The sequence below is a fragment of the Mobula hypostoma genome, chromosome 1 (assembly GCF_963921235.1).
Source record: "Mobula hypostoma chromosome 1, sMobHyp1.1, whole genome shotgun sequence".
Classification (NCBI taxonomy): Eukaryota; Metazoa; Chordata; class Chondrichthyes; order Myliobatiformes; family Myliobatidae; genus Mobula; species Mobula hypostoma.
Window position 1 is genome coordinate 100216864 of NC_086097.1, and position 20063 is coordinate 100236926.

The following is a 20063-nucleotide window of genomic DNA, read 5'->3' on the forward strand; positions in this document are numbered from 1 at the left end:
CTCTATCAGGTCACCACTCATCCTCCGTCACTCCAAGGAGAAAAGGCCAAGTTCACTCAACCTATTTTCATAAGGCATGCTCCCCAATCCAGGCAACATCCTTGTAAATCTCCTCTGCACCCTTTCTATGGTTTCCACATCCTTTCTGTAGTGAGGCAACCAGAACTGAGCACAGTACTCCAAGTGGGGTCTTACCAGGGCCCTATATAGCTGCAACATTACCTCTCAGCTTTTAAACTCAGTCCCATGATTGATGAAGGCCAAAGCACCCTATGCCTTCTTAACCACAGAGTCAACCTGCGTAGCAGATCACTGACCTGCAGTCTCAGAATTCCAGCCAGAATAAGTCCCGTCAACTTGTATTAGCAAGCCAATTCACTACAATCCCATGCTGTTATCGGAGGATCTGTCCTGGTCCTCAATGTCCCGGTGACTAATTGGGGATCCTGTGGTATTATCCCTTCAGAGTGATTACACCTTTCTTATTTTTGAGTTCTATCCCTATGGACTCAGTGGCTGATACCTCCATTGTGTCCCCTCAGAGTGCAGCTGTGACGTTGTTTCTGATTAATAACACAACACCTTTCTCTGTTCCCCCTCCCCCTGACAGTTTTACCTCTTTCTCATCTTTTCTAAAGCTCTGAAGCCCTGGAGCATTAAGCATCCATTCTTGTCCCTCTCTCAACTAAATCCGTTATGTTCAATGTCTTACACATCATACTTGTTGTGTTAAAAAAGACACTCACTTAAACCCACCCGTTCCATTGACCTACCAACCGGTACGTCTGGACTGTGGGAGGAAAGCGGAGCAGCTGAAAGAAACCCTTGTGGTCACAGGGAGAACGTACAGCGAGCGGTGAGAACTGAACCTAGATCACCTGTACTGGGGTTGCATTACAGCTTGGTATGGCAGCTGCTCTCCTAAGTCCTCAAGAAATATGTGAATGCAGTCAGCTTCATAACCTTGTCTACACTTCCCACTGCCTTGGGAACGTAGCCAATATAATCAAGGACCCCTCCCACCACAGCTATTCTCTCTTCTCCCCGCTTCTATCAGGCAGAACAACACATTCCAGGCTCAAGGACAGCTTCGGTATAAGAATTTTGGACAGACCTTTTGTTTTCTCCTCACCCCTCCCTTTTCACTGCAACACACTTTTGTTTTCTATAGCTTTTCACCGTTCTGATAAGCGACCCTGTCCACACATCCAGCTGCTTCAAGAAAGCAGCCAACATGTGAAAGACCTCTCCCACCCCTGTCATTCTCTCTTTTGTCCTGTTCAGTTGGGCAGAAGATACAAAAGCCTGAAAGGGTGTACCACCAGGGTCAAGGACAGCGTCTATTCTGCCGTTGTGAGACTCTTGAATGGGTCTCCTGTATGATAAAGGTAGACTCTTCATCTCTCGGTCTACCCGGGCAAGGCCTTGCCACTGTATTTGTCCATCTGCACTGACTTACTCTGTAAATGTAACACTATACAGCATGGAAGCATAGTTGTCAGCACCACACCCTTCAGTACAGGCAACCTGAGTTCAATTCCCACCGCTGCCTGTAAGGAGTTTGTACGTTCTCCCTGTGACTGCATGGGTTTCCTCTGGGTGCCCTGGTTTCCTCCCACAGTCCAAAGGCATACCGTTTGGTAGTTAATTGGTCATCGTAAATTGTCCTACGATTAGGCTCGGATTAAACTGCGAGGTTGCTGGGCAGCGAGGCTTGAAGGGCCAGAGGGGCCTATTCCACGCTGTATCTCAATAAATAAAGATAAATTCTGTTAGTTTTTTTCTTTTTTTGACTCCTTCAATGTATGGTATATAGAATGATCTTGCTTGATGGGTTTGCAAACAAAAGGTTTTCCACTATATTTTGGTACACATGACAATAATAAACCTGTATCAATGCATATAAACATGGTGGCACAAATGAGGTTACTGTTCTGATGGTTTCCTCCTTGTCCTTTGCGGGGCTGGGCGCCTGCCCTCACTCGGTTCATTCATCAGCTGGATGCCCTTCAACACTTGACCCTTTAACGAGGGACTGTAATTGCACAGAAGTTCGGAAGAGAGGGCATCTGAGGGAATGTCAGTGCTCTTATCGACTACAGAGAACCCAAGCAATTGATTAGGAGGGCACTCTATTCACCATAGCCACAGACAGCCGAAGAGGCCAAGTCTTTACGTATATTCAAAACAGACATTGATAGATTCTTGATTGGTCAGGGAATGGAGGGATACGGGGAGAAGGCAGGAGATTGGGGCTGAGAGGGAAAATGGATCAGCAGATTCGATGGGACAAATGGCCTATTACCTCTCCTGTGTCTCAGGGATTTACAGTCCTTTTCTGCGACTGAGAATAATCAGCTGAAGGTGAACTCTTCATACTGTGTACGTATTCGTTCCTCAGCTGGGATGTGGTGTGTTTGAATGAGCACTGGAGTGGGGCCACTGGTAGACTTACTGCCTCACACATCCGACAACTGGAGTGTGACCATGGCTTCCCAGTGCAGTTTTCTCCCACATCCAAAAGATGTGCGGCTTAGCTCACCACTGAATCTGGGGGTGCGGTGGGGTGCAGGTTAGTTGATGGGACAGTGGAGAGGACAGATAACAGGGAAAATTACTGAGAGAATGAGCTTGATCTGTGAGCTGTGATAGTCCTGATGGGCCAAGGTGCTTTCTCTACACATTGTATAGAAATAAGCTTCGATTCCAATTCAGACTGTTTGTATCTAATGACGTAGGTGCAGGGATCTTGTATGTAATGATGTGGACGAGGGCATCTTGTTTGTAATGATGTGGACATGAGCATCTCATTTGTGATGACGTGGACGCAGGGATCTTGCATGTAATGACGCGGATGAGGGCATCTTGTTTGTAATGACATGGATGCGGGCATCTTGTTTGTAATGACATGGACATCGTGTTTGTAATGACGTGGATAAGGGCATCTTGTTTGTTATGACGTGGACGCAGGCAACTTGTATGTAATGATGTGGATATGAGCATCTTGTTTGTAATGACATGGACGTCTTGTTTGTAATGACGTGGACGCGGGCATCTTGTATGTAATGATGTGGACACGGGCATCTTGTTTGTAACGACGTGGACGTGGGTATCTTGTTGTAATGACGTGGATGCGGGTATTTTGTTGTAATGACGTGGGCGCAGGCATTTTGTAGTCATTATCCTATACTTGGAAAGCTGTCTGTAGCATGAGTCAAGTTGTCAGCCAACTCAACTCTACACAAGATGATTTTTTTCAATGATGCATGAAGGCTGTACTTATCAGTGAAGACAGAAAGCCTTGCATCCAAGCGGTCCTTCGAGAAAAAGATTGCTCGGCATTCAGTGCTGTAGGCTGATGTCTGTAATCTTGCTGCAAAAGTCCCTGATTTAGCCTTCAAGGTGAGAGTGGTAGTTGTGTGGATGGTTTGTTGCCACTGCATGGGAGACTGATGAGTGTATCCTCCACGGAAACTGGTCAGAAAGCTTTTGTGAATCAAATTTCACACACAGTTCCATTCTATATAATGGCTGTGTTGTTACGTGCTCACAAATGAACCGACTCTGGTAAGAGCACACTGATACATAGTCCAGTTTATCGGCGTGAGTCATTTTAATTTTAGGCTGGTGATATTTTCTATAGGTCTTTGTTAATGATCTGAAGCTTGAATATTTCAGCCTATGAATATGGAGTTAGTGTAACCCCGGGCCCTAATTGCAGTAATGCATGTTACAACTTGTGTGCATTCTCACTAACCGAGTTAGTGTAACCCTGGACCCTAATTGCAGTAATACATTGCATGTCACATCTTGTGTAGGATTCTCACCTTATTTTTTTTCCCAGTCTGATAGTCTGATATTAGACCAAAGGTGTTTGGATTGAAACAGCAGCTTTTACATTTCTCTCTGATTATATAAAAAATACAGACTGTTAAAATACATCACGAAAAGAAATGCGAAGAAATTTTTTTAGCCAGAGGGTGGTGAATCTATGGAATTTGTTGCCACTGGCAGCAATGGAGGCTAAGTTGTTGGGTGTATTTAAGGCAGAGATTGATAGGTATCTGAGTAGCCAGGGCATCAAAGGTTTTGGTGAGAAGGCGGGGGAGTGGGACTAAATGGGAGAATGGATCAGTTCATGATAAAATGGCGGAGCAGACTCGATGGGCTGAATGGCCGACTTCTGCTCCTTTGTCTTATGGTCTTTTATGGTCTTCATTTATAAGGGTAAATTTTATCGAAGAAGCTCTCCTCAAATAGCTTTATCTTTTATGAAATAGTTAGCCATTCAGACTTTGATATATATGCAGGAAATCGAAAGAATTCTTGACTTCCTTTGAACAGTCTCCACACTATAGAAAGCTTATAAAAGACTGCAGATTCTGGAGTTTGGCACAGTAGACAAGATGCTGGAGGAACTGAGCAAGTCTCGGTGCATTTCGGGGGCAAAAGGAGCAGTTGACATTTTGGTTTGAGACTGAGAGAAATAGGAGAGATACCCTGTCTGAAAAGGTGAAGGGAGAGTGGAAATAGTGACAGAGGCTGGGAGGTGACAAAAGGCTGTGGATGATGGAACCCTGATAGGAGAGGAAGGTGGAGCAGAGAACCCATTGAGGAAAGTGGAGGGGGCAGATGGGATCAGTGGAGGGAGTGTGTGGGCAATGGACAGATGGAGTAGATGGAGAAGAGGAACGAGTAATATCTACATATGGTGTGTTGCTGGAGGAAGGATACGGTTGCACTGGAGAGAGTGCAGAGGAGCCCCACTGAGCTGTTGCCTGGATTTAGTTATGGGGGGGGGGAACAAATAGGCTGCTTGTTTTTCCTGCCGTGAAAGAAGTTCAGGCATGTCAGATTATGAGCATGAGCAAGAGAAAATCTGCTGATGCTGGAAATCCAAGCAGCAAATCCTGCTGGAGGAACTCAGCAAGCCAGGCAAAGCGTACAGTCAATGTTTCAGGCTGGGTTCTGGACGTAGATGGGGTAGATGATCATTCTTTTTTCCATAGTAAGGATAGCAAAGACAGAAGGGCACAGGTTTAATGTGGGGTGGGGGAAGTTATAAATGGTATCTTGCTGAATGTGGGTCTTCCTGTTCCCCTCCCCATTGGTAGTAACAAGAAGAGAGCATGTCACAGGTCCTGCATGATGGACACCACCTTCTTGGAGATGTCCTCGTTGGTGGGGAGGATTGTGTCCGTGATGCAGGTGAATGGGTCTGCAACTCTTGTGACCCTGTGCATTGGAGCCTCTGTTCCAGGCCGTGCTGCAGCCAGTCAGAACGTGCAGTCTCCTCTGTACATCTGTAGGAATTTACAAGAGTCTTTGACGCATCTCAGTCTCTTTAATTGATATGTTGGGTGTATATAGCGTCACAGTGTATCTTTAAATTTTTCCAGTCTTTAACTGAATTTCAAAATGCCTTCTGCCTTTTACAATCTCCACATCACTGAGGGTTTTCAATATTAACCTTTAGAAGTACATTTTTCCATACTAGCAGCATTTAATGATTTTGGTACCAATACTCAAATGGATTCTTGTATTCTACCTCTGGTATTTCAGTGATCCTTAATGCTTTGAATTTGTCACCTCAATTTCCTCCCACTGCTGACGTGCATCCACTGAAACTTCAGCTGTCCCGCTCAAAATCTGCTCTATAAGTTAAACTTGAGTACAAAAATCTGTAAGTTAATTGCCTTTTAAAAAATTAATTCAAAGGATGTGGGCTTTGCGAGCTGAACCAGCAGACACCCAGAAAAACACTTAACTATGTTGAACACATGTGAGTGAGTGTGTGTCTGTTTGTCTGTGTCTATAATGTATGCCCCTGCATCAGCAGTTCAATTTAAGTCCCTGCTCACAGGCCTGACAGCTGGGTTCATTTCACAATTGAGGTGTGCCGTTGAATCACTGAAATCCTCGTGGTCTTTGTGAAAATAATTTGCTCTTTGCTGAAGATGTTTATTGCGAAGTTAACAGGGTCAGAACCAGATTTAATGTCACTCTCTACACAATGTGAAATTTTCTGTTTTGCAATAGCAGTACAATGCAAAATCATAAAATTATCAGAAATTACAAAATAAATACTGCAAAAAAATGGCAATGAGGCAGTGTTCATAGGTTCATGGAGCATTCAGCCATCTGATGACAGAGAGGAAGAAGCTGTTCCTGAATTGTTGAGTGTGTGTCATAAGGCTCCTGTACCTCTTCCCTGATTATTAGTAAAACGAAAAGGGAGTGCCCTAGAAGGTGAGGCTGCTTCGCGTTGGATGCTACCTTCTTGCGGCACTGCATCTTGAAGCTGTCCTCGGTGGTGGGGAGGGTTGTGCCTGTGATGGAAATGGCTGAGCCCACAGCCCTTTGCAGCCTCTTGCGATGCTCTGCATTGGAGCCACTTTACCGGGCTGTGGTGTAACCACCTTTGCTAAACGTACATTCCCCTTTCTTTAAATACAGACACGTGGTGTAGGAGGGAAAAGAAAAACAGACTCCTCTTCCCAGGAAGATCACGATAAGCCATATGTCTGTGACAGTAAGTAGCTTGTTGTGGTGCTTACAAGTGTGAACTTCCAGCTGCTTCTTCTGTTCCCTTTCTCTTGCATGTGTGAAAACCGTCTCATCTCCTCTCTGCTCTGTCTTCTGTGAAATTCACTCCTTTTTCTCTTTTTTCTTCTTCTCTGTTTCAGATAGTTTCAAACAAAAGCATAACTCAAAAACATCTGACAAAGGTACTATGCAGTTGCCGATTTAGTCTATGAGTAACTGGGCATAGACTGCAGCTGTGGTGATTTGCTTCTTGCCTGTTTTTAATTTACCTTCTTGTGTACTCTTTTTATTCATAATATATCCTTGAATACTTCACTCTACTAAAACAATTAGTCGTTTGAAAAAAAAAGAATGAGTTTATAGTAACTGAGAATGATTTTACATGAGTAATGTGCCACTGTTTGGTCTTTCCTTTGTTTCCAGTCTGTGGCAAGCGATACAAGAATCGCCCTGGGCTTAGCTATCACTATGCTCATACGCATTTAGCTGACGAGGAAGGAGACGACGACCAAGATTCGGAGCCTTGTTCACCATCTGTCCTGAAAAGTGACGGGCATAAATGTAAGCTGAGCCCAGTTCCCGAGCCACACCAGTGTTTGGATTATCTGAAAAATCCGTACTGCCGTCTCCCATACTCACTGATCGAAAGCCTACGTTTCTCTGACCACGTCATAAGCCCGCACTTAATTTTACACTGGAGCTTCTGGCTGAAGTTAAAGTGCTTTTCTTTCTAAGCATTTGCCAGAAACGCTGAGCAGAGGGAGTTTTAGTGCTTCACAGTGACGACACAGTAGTTAATTCACTAGACTAACAGTCCTCAGGGCCTGGTTAATATCTCAGCAGGGAGGGCAATGTTATTTCAATTCTCTTTGATAATCTGGAATTTAGTAAAACAAAAGAAGTATTTTTCATCACAAAAACTGCCCAATTGTTGTTTAAAATACTATATGTTTCACTAATGTCCTTCAAGGGAGGAAATCCGCCACCCTTTCCCAACATTGGCCTGGATGTGACTCCAGGCCCAGCCAGCAAGGTTGACTATTAAGTATTGCTATTGGTGTATTATTGTCACACGTGCGGAGGTGCAGTAAGAAGCCTTTGTCTGCGTGCCATCCAGGCAGATCATGCCATACCTAAGTACATTAAGGTGGTAAAAAGGCAAACAGAATGCAGAGTATTGTGTTGCAGCTACAGAGAAAGTGCAGTGCCAGTGAACAAATAAAGTGCAAGGGCCACCATGAGGTAGATTGGGAGATCAGCAAGTCCAGAGTCTGAAAACAGTCAGATAGAAACTGCCCTTGAGCCTGGTCGGAAGTGTTCTCAAACTTTTGTATCTTCTGCTCAAGTTCAAATTTACCATCATAGGCCTACATAGCCAGGGCATAAATGCCATGATAACAGCAGCAGCACTGTGTATTACGAAATGTAAAATTATATTAATGTAATTTATAAATATGACAAATAAACATAACAACATTTGTGCAAGTTGAGAAAGAGCAAACAAATAGAATCCAAGGGATTGTTTTATTTAAATATGTTCAAGACTATTTCAAGTTAGTTCAAGAAGTTGATGGCAATGGGAAGAGTTCTCCCTGATGGAAGAGCGAGAAGAGAGAGTGACTGGAGTAGAAGGAACCCTTGATTATTTTGGCTGCCTTCCCAAACAGCAGGAAGTGTAGCTATCCTCTAAAGTCGCCCAGCAAGCCTTTTAGTTGCAGGTAGTGAACTGCACAATCTCGAGGACAATTATGAAAGAGTAGCTGTGGAAAGGCAGTAAATGCTGGTCTTTCCCCTGACACTGACATCCTGAAAGATGGCAAAAATGACTAACATTAAAGTAAAAGAGTTCTTGCACAAATGCACTACGGCAGCAAGCAATAGTTTCTAACTGAGGTTGGTGAAATTGTGGTATTTAGGTACGACTGGTTCAATTTAGGAACAGTTAATCTTTACTGCCACCTATAATTGCAGCTCTGCATACCTTGATTTGTGATGAAAGCAATCTCATCAGATAACATTTCCTCTAAGCAAAGAACAAAGAGTTAATTATGAGATTAAACCGTGAGTATTCGTTAAATGTAGACTGAAGTACTGTTGTGCTGCGCGCGCGACACACACTCTCTCTCTCTCTCTCACACGCACACACACACACACACACACACACACACACACACACACACACACACACACATACACACAGACATACACACACACACACACACACACACACACACACACACACACAATATTGCAATATTGCTGGGAGCTTTTGAGAGCTGGAGAAACCCTTGCTGCCCTAAGCAGAAGTCACTTAATGAGGTCTGACTGGAAGATGCAGCATTTGACAGTTCGGCAGTGACAGCACGGATTGAGTTGAGGAGGATTAAGGAGAAGTGGTTAGGTGAGGGGGAGTCTGAGGAATTGTCTTGGGGGCAGCAGACAGCTGAATATTGATCAGTTTTTGCTCAAGTAAGCAAGGTCATGGACTGATTACTTGCACCATCAAAATGACTGAAGGAAGTTGAGGGTAGGTGTGATGATTGTCCTGATTAGCCTGTTACTATAGTAACCACACAGACTTGAACGTAGGACTGTATAGCAGCAGCTAAAAATAATTTATTTTGCTCAGCTGCATCCTTTTTTAGAAACCTTGTTTTGATAGCTCACTGTGTGTCAGCTATCAGCAGTGACTACTTTGCAATAGTCCTGTATGTAAAGCCGGCTGGCAAAGCACAGAGGCAAGAATGTGGACCTCAGTTCCGAAGGAATTCGTGCCCATGCCCTTTAGTGTTGTAAAGCTTACACTTGCTGATAGGTGTCTGACAAGGAGAAGGCATCCAGTCAGGTGTGACAGCCAGCAACTGGGTGCTTCCAAATGGTGAATGTAGAATGTTGCCTTACATGCAAAAGAAAAATGTTCACCCTCTATTTACAGATAAATGCAGTTTATCATATTGCTGCCTTGAGCTGTTATTCATATCTAGAGAAAGTTGAATGTCTACTTAATAGCGGTGTAGCTGATCAAGAATTGCTAACTTATGTTTCATTTCTTTCCTTTTGAATTCCTCCAATTTATACTGGACTCCCCAGAGTAATGTGCTCCTTGTTAGTGTCTGTTTACCCCTCTGACAGACTTCTTCCTCCTTTTCTTTAGCTTCCACGTGGTCAATTTTATCCTTGTTTTTAAAGAATCACTAGTTGCAGCACAGAAGGAGGGAGTTTCACCATAGAATCTATGCCAACTGTAAACAAGAGCAATCCAGCCAGACCCACTTGCCCAGCATAACCTCACCGCCCTTTGTTCATTGTTTGCGGTTACTTATCCAGTGTGCTTTGTATCTTCCATTTGAACCTGCCTCCATTGTCTCTGGCTGGTCATTCTAGAACCTAATCACTCACTGCGTTTATTCCCTGTAGGAAATACTTCATATTTCTTCAATTCAGTTCCTTTAAAACTTTTGCTTTTGCCTCAAAAGTGCACAATTTTTTTGTGTTAGCACTCCCTTGTTTTTGTGGTGGCACTGTTTCTACTTTGAAAGATCCCATTTGCAAAGAATTCGTTTTAATGCTTGTTATTAAGCCCAAATAGGAAAAATACAAGGTTATCCAAAGACAGAAATACTGAGTACTTTTTAACTTGGGAAAGGTCGGAAAATAATGATGTTCAAAAGGGCCTGGGTATCCTTTATGTAAGAGTCACTGAAATGTAACTTTACAGGCAACTAAGAAGGCAAATGGTATCTTGGCCTTTATTACAAGAGAATCTGAGTGTCAGAGTAAAGGCACCTCACTTTTGATTATATAGGGCCAGAGTGAGAGCACACCTGGAACACTGTGCATAGCTTTTGTTTTGTTACCGTGAAGAAGAATATTCTTGTGGTAGAAACAGTGTAGTGAAGGTTTCTGGAATGATAAGTCCAAAATATATGGAGCGATTAGATAGACCTGGTAGATATTCTCAGGAGTTTAGACCTCATGGAGACAAATAAAATTTAGGACAAAATTAGGAATCAAAAGGTTGAACATGGTGTGAATCGAATGGGATTGAATTGAAAGGACAGGCAGGAGGGCAGAGAGGGCGGTGTTGCTCTGTTGGTAAAAATGAAATCACATCATTAGAAAAAGATGAAATAGGGTTGGAAGGTGTTGGATCATTGTGGATGGCGCTAAGGAACTGCAAGGGTAAAAAGACCCTGATGGGAGTTGTATACAGAGTCCCAAACAGTAGTAAGGATGTTGTCTACAAATTACAATTGGAGATAGAAGATGGATGTCAAAAGGGCAATGTTACAATAGTCAAGGGGAACTTCAGTATGCAGGTAGATTGGGAAAATCGGATTGGTGCTGGATTCCAGGAGGAGGAATTTCTAGAGTGCCTACAAGATGGCTTTTTAGAGCAGCTTGTGGTTGAGCCCACTAGGGGATCAGCTATTCTGGATTGGGTGTTGTGTAATGAACCAGAATTGATTAGAGAGCTTAAGGTAGAAGAACTGTTGGGGGAAAGTGATCATACTATGATTGAATTTACCCTGAAATTTGAGAAGGGGAAACTAAAGTCAGGTGTATCAATATCACAGTGGAGTAAAAGGAATTACAGATGCATGAGAGAGGAGTTGGCCAGAATTGACTGGAAGAGAACACTGGCAGAGATGACGGCAGAGCAGTGATGGCTGAAATTTCTGGAAGCAATTCAGAAGGCACAGGATATATACATCCCAAAGAGGGAGAAGTATCCTAAAGGAAAGATGACACAATCATGGCTAACAAGAGAAGTCAAAGCCAACATGAAAGCCAAAGAGAGGGCGTATAATAGAGCAAAAATTAGTGGGAAGTTAGAGGATTGGGAAGCTTTTAAAAGCCAACAAAAGGCAACTAAAAAAATTAATTAAGAAGGAAAAGATTATATGCAAAAGTAAGCTAGTCAATAATATTAAAGAGGATGCCAAAAGTTTCTTCAGATACATGAAGTGTAAAAGAGAGGCGAGAGTGGATATTGAACCATCAGAATATGATGCAGAGACGTTGTAATGGGGAACAATGTAATAGCGGATGAACTGAATAAGTATTTTGCAGCAGCTTTCACTGTAGAAGATATCAGCAGCATGGTGGAAGCTCCAGGTGTCAGGGGAAATGAAGTGTGTGAAGTTGCCATTACTAGGGAGAAGGTTCTCGGGAAACTGAAAGGTCTGAAGGTAGGTAAGTCGCCTGGACCAGATGGTGTACACCCCAGAGTTCAGGAAGAGGTGACTGAAGAGATCGTGAAGGCATTAGTAATGAACTTCCAAGATTCTGGAATGGTTTCAGAAGACCGCAAAATTAGAAATCTCACTCCACTCTTCAAGAAGGGAGAGAGGCAGAAGAAAGGAAACTATCGGCCAGTTAGTCTGACCTCAGTGGTTGGGAAGATGTTGGAGTTACTTATTAAGAATGAGGTCTCAGGATACTTGGAGGCACATGATAAAATAGGCCACAGTCAGCATGGTTTCCTCAAGGGAACATATTGCCTGACAATTCTGTTGGAATTTTTTGAAGAAGTAACAAGCAGGATATAACAAATATTATAATAAAATAAATATAAAAGGATATACAAAATAACAAAGGTTGATGTTGTGTACTTGGATTTTCAGAAGGCCTTTGACAAGGTGCCACACATGAGGCTGCTTAACAAGCTTATGAGCCCATGGTATTACAGAAAGATTTTAGCATGGATAAAGCAGTGGCTGATTGGCAGGAGGTAAAGAATGGGAGTAAAGGGAGACTTTTCTGGCTGGCTGCCGGTGACTTGTGGTTTTCCACAGGGGTCTGTGATGGGACTAATTCTTTTTACATTCTATGTCAATGATTTAAATGAAGGAATTGATGGCTTTGTTGAAAAGTTTTCAGACGATATGAAGGTAAATGGAGGGGCAGGTAGTTTTTAGGAAATAGGGAGGGTGCAGAAGGACTTACGCAGATTTGGAGAATGGGCAAAGAAATGGCAGGTGAAATACAGTGTCGGGAAGTGTATGGTCATGCACTTTGGTAAAAGAAATAAAAGCTTAGACTATTTTCAAAACAGGGAGAAAATTCAAAAAATCTGAGCTGCAAAGGGACTTGGGAGTCCTTCTGCAGGATTCCCTAAAGGTTAATTTGCAGACTGAGTCTGTGGTGAGGAAGGCAAATGCAATGTTAGTATTCATTTCAAGAGGACTGGAATATAGAAGCAAGGATGTAATGTTGAGACTTTATAAAGCACTGGTCAGGCCTCATTTGGAGTATTGTGAGCAGTTTTGTACCCTTATCTTCAAAGAGATGTGCTGAATCTGGAGAGGGTTCAAAAGAGGTTCACAAAAATGATCCCAGGATTGAATGGCTTGTCAAAGGAAGAGCGTTAGATGCCTCTGGGCCTGTGTTCACTAGATTCAGAAGAATAATGGGTGACCTAATTGAAACCTATTAAATGATGAAAGGCCTTGACAGAGTGGATGTGAAGAGGATGATTTCTATGGAGGGAGAGTCTAAGATCAGAGAACACAGCTTCAGAATAGAGGGGTGTCCTTTTAAAACAGAGATGAGAAAGAATTTCTTTAGGCCAAGAGCGCTAAATCTGTGGAAGTCTTTGCCATAGGCGGCTGTGGAGGCCAAGTCTGTATGTATATTAAAGGCAGAGGTTGATAGATTCTTCATTGGTCAGGGCATGAAGGGATATGGGGAGAAGGCAGGGGATTGGGGCTGAGAGGAAAATTGGATCAGCCATGATGAAATGATGGAGAGGACTCAATGGATCAAATGGCCTAATTCTGCTTCTATATCTTATGGTTTTATGTCTAAAATTCTTAGACGGCTCAACAGCGTAGATATGGGGAGGATGTTTGCCCGTGCTGGAAACTGAGGCTACAGTTTGAGAATGAGGAGAAGATCATTTAGGACTAACACAAAGTGAAGTTGGGAGTGAAACTTTCAAACTCGCTAATCTAAGGGCTGTCACTGAGCAGATCTGTAGATTTCCGGATATAAGGATGTTTGGAGAGGACAGCAAGGAAGAGAAGCAGTAATACTATTGTTTAAAGCAGAGCAGACACAAAGCAACAAATTTCAGCTCCAGTTTGTTATGTCACGTTTCAGAAAGGGCTTGCACGCACAGTCCCTGCTCCTCCAGAGCTGTGTTAGAGTGCCGACTGCTGCCCTCACCAGCAATCTTCTGCGTCCTGGAGTCCAGTTAGCAGTGAGAGCTTGGCCAGGGAGGGAGGAGGGCAGACTTCCCTTTAGCAAGAGGCTGTCAATCAGAGGGAATGGTTGGAGTTGAACTTTGTCACTGATGAAGAGAGAAGAGTATGTTTCTCATCTTCCTCCCCCAGCCCACCACACCTCACATTTCCCTCGAGTGAGACATACACTCGGCGGCCACTTTACCAGTTGCACCTGCTCATTTACGCAAACATCTAATCGACCAAACACATGGCAGCAACTCAATGTATAAAGGCATGTAGACATGGTCAAGAGGTTCAGACCAAACATCAGAATGGGCAAAAAATGTGATCCAAGTGACTTTGACTGTGGAATGATCGTTGGTGCCAAACAGGGTGGTTTGAGTATCTCAGGAGCTGCTGATCACCTGGGATTTTCATGCACAACAGTTTCTAGTTTACAGAGAATGGTGCGAGAAACAAAAAAATCCAGTTTTGCAGGTGAAAATGTGTTGTTAATGAGAGAGGCAGGGGAGAATGGTCAGACTGGTTGAAGATGACAGGAAGATGCCAATAACCCAAATAACCACATGTTATAATAGTGGTGTGCAGAGCAGCATCTCTGAATGCACAGCACGTTGAACCTTGAAGTGGATGGGCTACTGCAGCAGAAGACCATGAACACACACTCAGTGGCCACTTTATTTAGTGCAGAAGATACCTAATGTAGCCTGTTTGGAGCCTCTTGGTTTAGTGTCCCATCCTTCATTGCTCGAGTCACTTATTCTTGTTCCTGTTAGCAAGTCCAGTTGTTACTCAACATTGTTCCGGTGTTACTGTAGCTCGCTAAACCTGCGAGGGCTAAGTAATGGAACATGTTGCTGTGTGAGCCACAGATCCCCAGGTGCAGAGCAACAGGCGCCTGTGTGAATTGACTCTGTTTACCTCTTCTGTCCCCATGCTCCAGCCCTTGCACTGTTAATGAGCTAGCTGTGTCATTTGATATCTGCAACCTACTCTTCTGGGCCACGTAATAAAATCATCTGACGCGAAATACTGGAAACAGTTATATTGTAGGGTGGTGTGGACATTGTTGGCGAGACCACCAGTTCCCTACAATTTCTGGCCAGTCTGCATTGTTCATTACTCTAATGGGCTGAAACAAGAAGGGTTTGTTATTGGGTGTCTTGTCATTCAAGTTCAAGTTTATTGTCATAGGAATTCATCCAGGGGGTATAAATGACAGCACAGTACACTGCAAGATGAGGCCAACCCTAAATTAACATAAATTATACTAAACTTACACATGTGTAAACTAACTAAAAATAATCATAACAATATTCGTGCAAGATTGAGAGAGAGCAAACAAAATATAGTCTCAAGTCATGTTAGGATTTTTCCAGTGGCTTCGAGGACTGATGTTATTGGGAAAGGAGCTGTGGTTGAACTTTAAGGCTTGGGTCTCCAGGCTTCTGCACCTCCTGCCTGATGGCAGCAATGAGAAGGTGGCAATGCCTGGGTGCAGAGGGTCCCTGCTTGTCAAAGTTCAAAGTAAATTTATTATCAAAGCACATATATATGTCACCGTATGCAACCCTGAGATTTATTTTCTTGTGGGCATACTCAAATCCATAATAGAATAATAACCATAACCGAATCAGTGAAAGACCGTACCAACTTGGGCATTCAAGCAGTGTGAAACAATGCCAATACAAATAGAAAGAAATAATAATAATAAATAAATAAGCAATAATTATCGCAAACATGAGTTGAAGGGTCCTTGAGAGTGAGTCCATTGGTTGTAGGAATAGTTCAGTGATGGGGCAAGTGAAGTTGAGCAAAGTTATCCCCTCTGGTTCAAGAGCCTGATGGTTGAGGGGTCGTAACTGTTCCTGAAGCTGGTGGTGTGAGTCCAGAGGCTCCTATACCTACTTCCTGATAGCAGCAGTGAGAAGAGGGTTGAGCTGGGTGGTGGGAGGGTTCCCTGATGATGGATGCTGCTTTCCTGCAATAGCACTCCATGTAGATGTACTCGATGGTGGAGAGGGCTTTACCCGAGATGGACTAGGCTGTATGCAATACATACAGCTGCAGAGGTTGAAGTTCTGTGCACTTCTGCAAGTCACAGTTGCTTATCGTCTTAATTTAATGCATGCAGAGATAAGAGCCATGCCCTGAGAAGGACACAGAGGCCAAGAGTTATTGAGCTGTCTGGAAACAAATGGCTTGTTGTAACCTTGGCAAGGCTGTGTGACTGGTAGTATTATTTCTTTCAATGCTGTGAGTATTTAGAAGTGAACAAAGACTGGGGTTCTCTGTGATGGAGAAAGGACAATGTAGGTTGACAGGTGTATTAAGGAAGGTCGAGCACAAAGCATGATGTGCTTAGGTAGCGTTAACAAGATTACATGAAAGAGAAGCCACAAAGTTACAGGAAGGATGTGGAGGCTTTGAAGAGGATGCTGCCTGGATTAGAGGGTATGAACCATAAGGAGAGGTTCAATAAACGCGGGTTGTTTTCTCAGGACCGTTGTCGGCTGATGGGAGAACCTGATAGACATGTATAAAATTATGAGAGGCATAGGTAGGTCTGGTAGTCAGAATATTTTTGACAAAGTAGAAATGGCAACAAGTAGAGCAGGGGTTCTCGATCTTTTATATGCAATGGACCCTTCCCATTAACCAAGGGGTCTGTGGACTTCAGGTTAGGAACACCTGAACTAGAGGATGTATAGCTTAAGATGAGCAGGGAAGTTTACAAAAGATGGCGGGGGGGATGTGGAACACACTGCCAGAAGTGATGGTGCAAGCAGACAGAGTATTGGTGTTCAATCGGCATTTAGAAGGGCTATGAACAGTAGACAACAGGTGGGATCTGGATCATGGAGGACAAAGAAGATTTGTTTAATTCGGCATCATGTTCGGCATTGGCATCATCAGGCTGAAGGGCCCGTCCCGTGCTGTACTGTGATCTGTCCCGTGTACTCAAGTAATTTTAAGATTATAACTGTGCTGGAGAATCAAAAGGAGCCTGTAGATGCAGTGTATTTGACTTGCAAAGGGCCATCGACAACACATCTCTTGGAAAGGTATCCCACAGGGGGTTGGGGTAATATATTAGTGTGGATTGAAGATTGTTGAACATGTAGAAAACTAAGAGTAAGAATAAATGGGTGACGTTCAGTAGGCAAGCTATTGAATAGAGCTCCAGTCATGGCTGCTGGGGTCTCAGCTGTTCACCCTACAATGTGAGACGGAGAAACATCGACACGATGCGTTTCGGAGAAACGTCGGCGTGATGTGAGACGGAGAAGCGTCGACATGATGTGAGACGGAGAAACATTGACAGACGATGCGAGACGGAGAAACGTCAACACACGATGCGGAACGGAGAAACGTCGACAAGATGCGTCTCGGAGAAACGTCGACATGATGCGTTTTGGAGAAGTGTCGACGTGATGCGGGATGGAGATGCGTCGACACGTCGCGGGACAGAGAAACTGGGTGAAATGTATCATGTTTTGGTGCTATTACAAACCCCATTTCCAGAAAAGTTGGGATATTTTCCAAAATGTAATAAAAACAAAAATCTGTGATATGTTAATTCACACAAACCTTTATTTAACTGACAAAAGTACAAAGAAAAGATTTTCAATAGTTTTACTGACCAACTTAATTATATCTTGTAAACATACACAAATTTAGAATTTGATGGCTGCAACACACTCAACAAAAGTTGGGACAGAGGCATGTTTACCATTGTGTTACATCACCTTTCCTTTTAATAATACTTTTTAATCGCTTTGGAACTGAGGATACTAATTGTAGTAGATTTGCAATTGGAAATTTTGTCCATTCTTGCTTGATATAAGACTTCAGCTGCTCAACAGTCCGTGGTCTTGTTGTCTGATTCTCCTCTTCATGATGCGCCATACATTTTCAATAGAAACATAGAAGCATAGAAAATAGGTGCAGGAGTAGGCCATTCGGCCCTTCGAGCCTGCACCGCCTTTCAGTATAATCATGGCTGATCATCCAACTCAGAACCCTGTACCAGCCTTCCCTCCATACCCCCTGATCCCTTTAGCCACAAGGTCCATATCTAACTCCCTCTTAAATATAGCCAATGAACTGGCCTCAACCGTTTCCCGTGGCAGAGAATTCCACAGATTCACCACTCTCTGTGTGAAGAAGTTTTTCCTAATCTCTGTCCTAAATGGCTTCCCCTTTATCCTCAAACTGTGACCCCTCATTCTGGACTTCCCCAACATCGGGAACAATCTTCCTGCATCTAGCCTGTCCAATCCCTTTAGGATTTTATACGTTTCAGTAAGATCCCCCCTCGATCTCCTAAATTCCAACGAGTATAAGCCTAGTTGATCCAGTCTTTCATCATATGAAAATCCTGCCATCCCAGGAATCAATCTGGTGAACCTTCTTTGTACTCCCTCTATGGCAAGGATGTCTTTCCTCAGATTGGGGGACCAAAACTGCACACAATACTCCAGGTGTGGTCTCACCAAGGCCTTGTACAACTGCAGTAGTACCTCCCTGCTCCTGTACTCGAATCCTCTTGTTATAAATGCCAGCATACCATTTGCCTTTTTCACTGCCTGCTGTACCTGCATGCCCACTTTCAATGACTGGTGTACAATGACACCCAGGTCTCGTTGCACCTCCCCTTTTCCTAATCGGCCACCATTCAGATAATAATCTGTTTTCCTGTTTTTGCCACCATAGTGGATAACTTCACATTTATCCACATTAAATTGCATCTGCCATGAATTTGCCCACTCACCTAACCTATCCAAGTCACTCTGCATCCTCTTAGCATCCTCCTCACAGCTAACACTGCCACCCAGCTTCGTGTCATCCGCAGACTTGGAGATGCTGCATTTAATTCCCTCATCTAAGTCATTAATATATATTGTAAACAACTGGGGTCCCAGCACTGAGCCTTGCAGTACCCCACTAGTCACTGCCTGCCATTCTGAAAAGGTCCCGTTTATTCCCACTCTTTGCTTCCTGTCTGCCAACCAATTCTCTATCCACATCAATACCTTACCCCCAATACCACGTGCTTTAAGTCTGCACACTAATCTCCTGTGTGGGACCTTGTCAAAAGCCTTTTGAAAATCCAAATATACCACATCCACTGGTTCTCCCCTATCCACTCTACTAGTTACATCCTCAAAAAATTCTATGCGATTCGTCAGACATGATTTTCCTTTCACAAATCCATGCTGACTTTGTCCGATGATTTCACCAATTTCCAAATGTGCTGTTATCACATCTTTGATAACTGACTCTAGCATTTTCCCCACCACCGATGTTAGGCTAACCGGTCTATAATTCCCCGGTTTCTCTCTCCCTCCTTTTTTAAAAAGTGGGGTTACATTAGCCATCCTCCAATCCTCAGGAACTAGTCCAGAATCTAAAGAGTTTTGAAAAATTATCACTAATGCATCCACTGTTTCTTGGGCTACTTCCTTAAGCACTCTGGGATGCAGACCATCTGGCCCTGGGGATTTATCTGCCTTTAATCCCTTCAATTTACCTAACACCACTTCCCTACTAACATGTATTTCCCTCAGTTCCTCCATCTCACTGGACCCTCTGTCCCCTACTATTTCCGGAAGATTATTTATGTCCTCCTTAGTGAAGGAGATAGAGCTGGACTGGCAGCAGGCCAGTCAAGCACACGTACTCTGTGTCTACAAAGCCATGCTGTTGTAGCCCGTGCAGAATGTGGTCTGGCATTGTCCTGCTGAAATAAGCACGGACGTCCCGGGAAGAGACGTCGCCTTGATGGCAACATATGTCTCTCTAAAATCCTAATATACACCTCAGAGTCAATGGTACCTTCACATACATGCAACTCACCCATGCTGTGGGCACTGATGCACCCCCATACCATCACAGATGCTGGCTTTTGCACCTTTTGCTGATAACAATCTGGATGGTCGTTGTCATCTTTGGCATGGAGAACTCGACGCCCGTTTTTTCCAAAAACTAGCTGAAATGTGGACTCATCTGACCACAGCACACGGTTCCAGTCTTTCGGTCCATCTGAGGTGAGCTCGGGCCCAGAGAACTTGCCAGCGTTTCTGCATAGAGTTGATGTATGGCTTCCTCCTTGCATAATACAGTTTCAAGCTGCATTTCTGGATGCAGCGATGGACTGTGTTGAGTGACAATGGTTTTCCGAAGTACTCCCGAGCCCAGGTGGCTATAAGTGTCACAGTAGCATGAAGGTTTCTTAGGCAGTGCCGCCTGAGGGCTCGAAGATCACGCGCATTCAACAGTGGTTTCTGACCTTGCCCTTTACGCACTGAGATGTCTCTGAATTCT

The 20063-nt window shown here is 43.6% G+C and overlaps 1 protein-coding gene across 7 annotated transcripts in view; it reads left to right on the forward strand.

Annotated features, from left to right (window-relative positions):
* dpf3 (double PHD fingers 3) overlaps positions 1–20063 on the forward strand; it is a 198121-nt gene that overhangs the window by 132584 nt on the left and 45474 nt on the right. For 5 of the 7 annotated variants that reach the window (XR_010018668.1, XR_010018670.1, XR_010018672.1 and 2 more), the window contains exons 6-8: positions 6457–6532; positions 6687–6728; positions 6970–7107. Coding sequence is in view for 3 of the 7 variants with exons in the window: in XM_063053721.1 (XP_062909791.1) it covers positions 6457–6532; positions 6687–6728; positions 6970–7107 (256 nt within the window). In the remaining 4 variants the exon portion in view is untranslated. The remainder of the gene's footprint in view (positions 1–6456; positions 6533–6686; positions 6729–6969; positions 7108–20063) is intronic. The other 2 variants (XR_010018674.1, XM_063053731.1) reach the window with 1 other exon arrangement.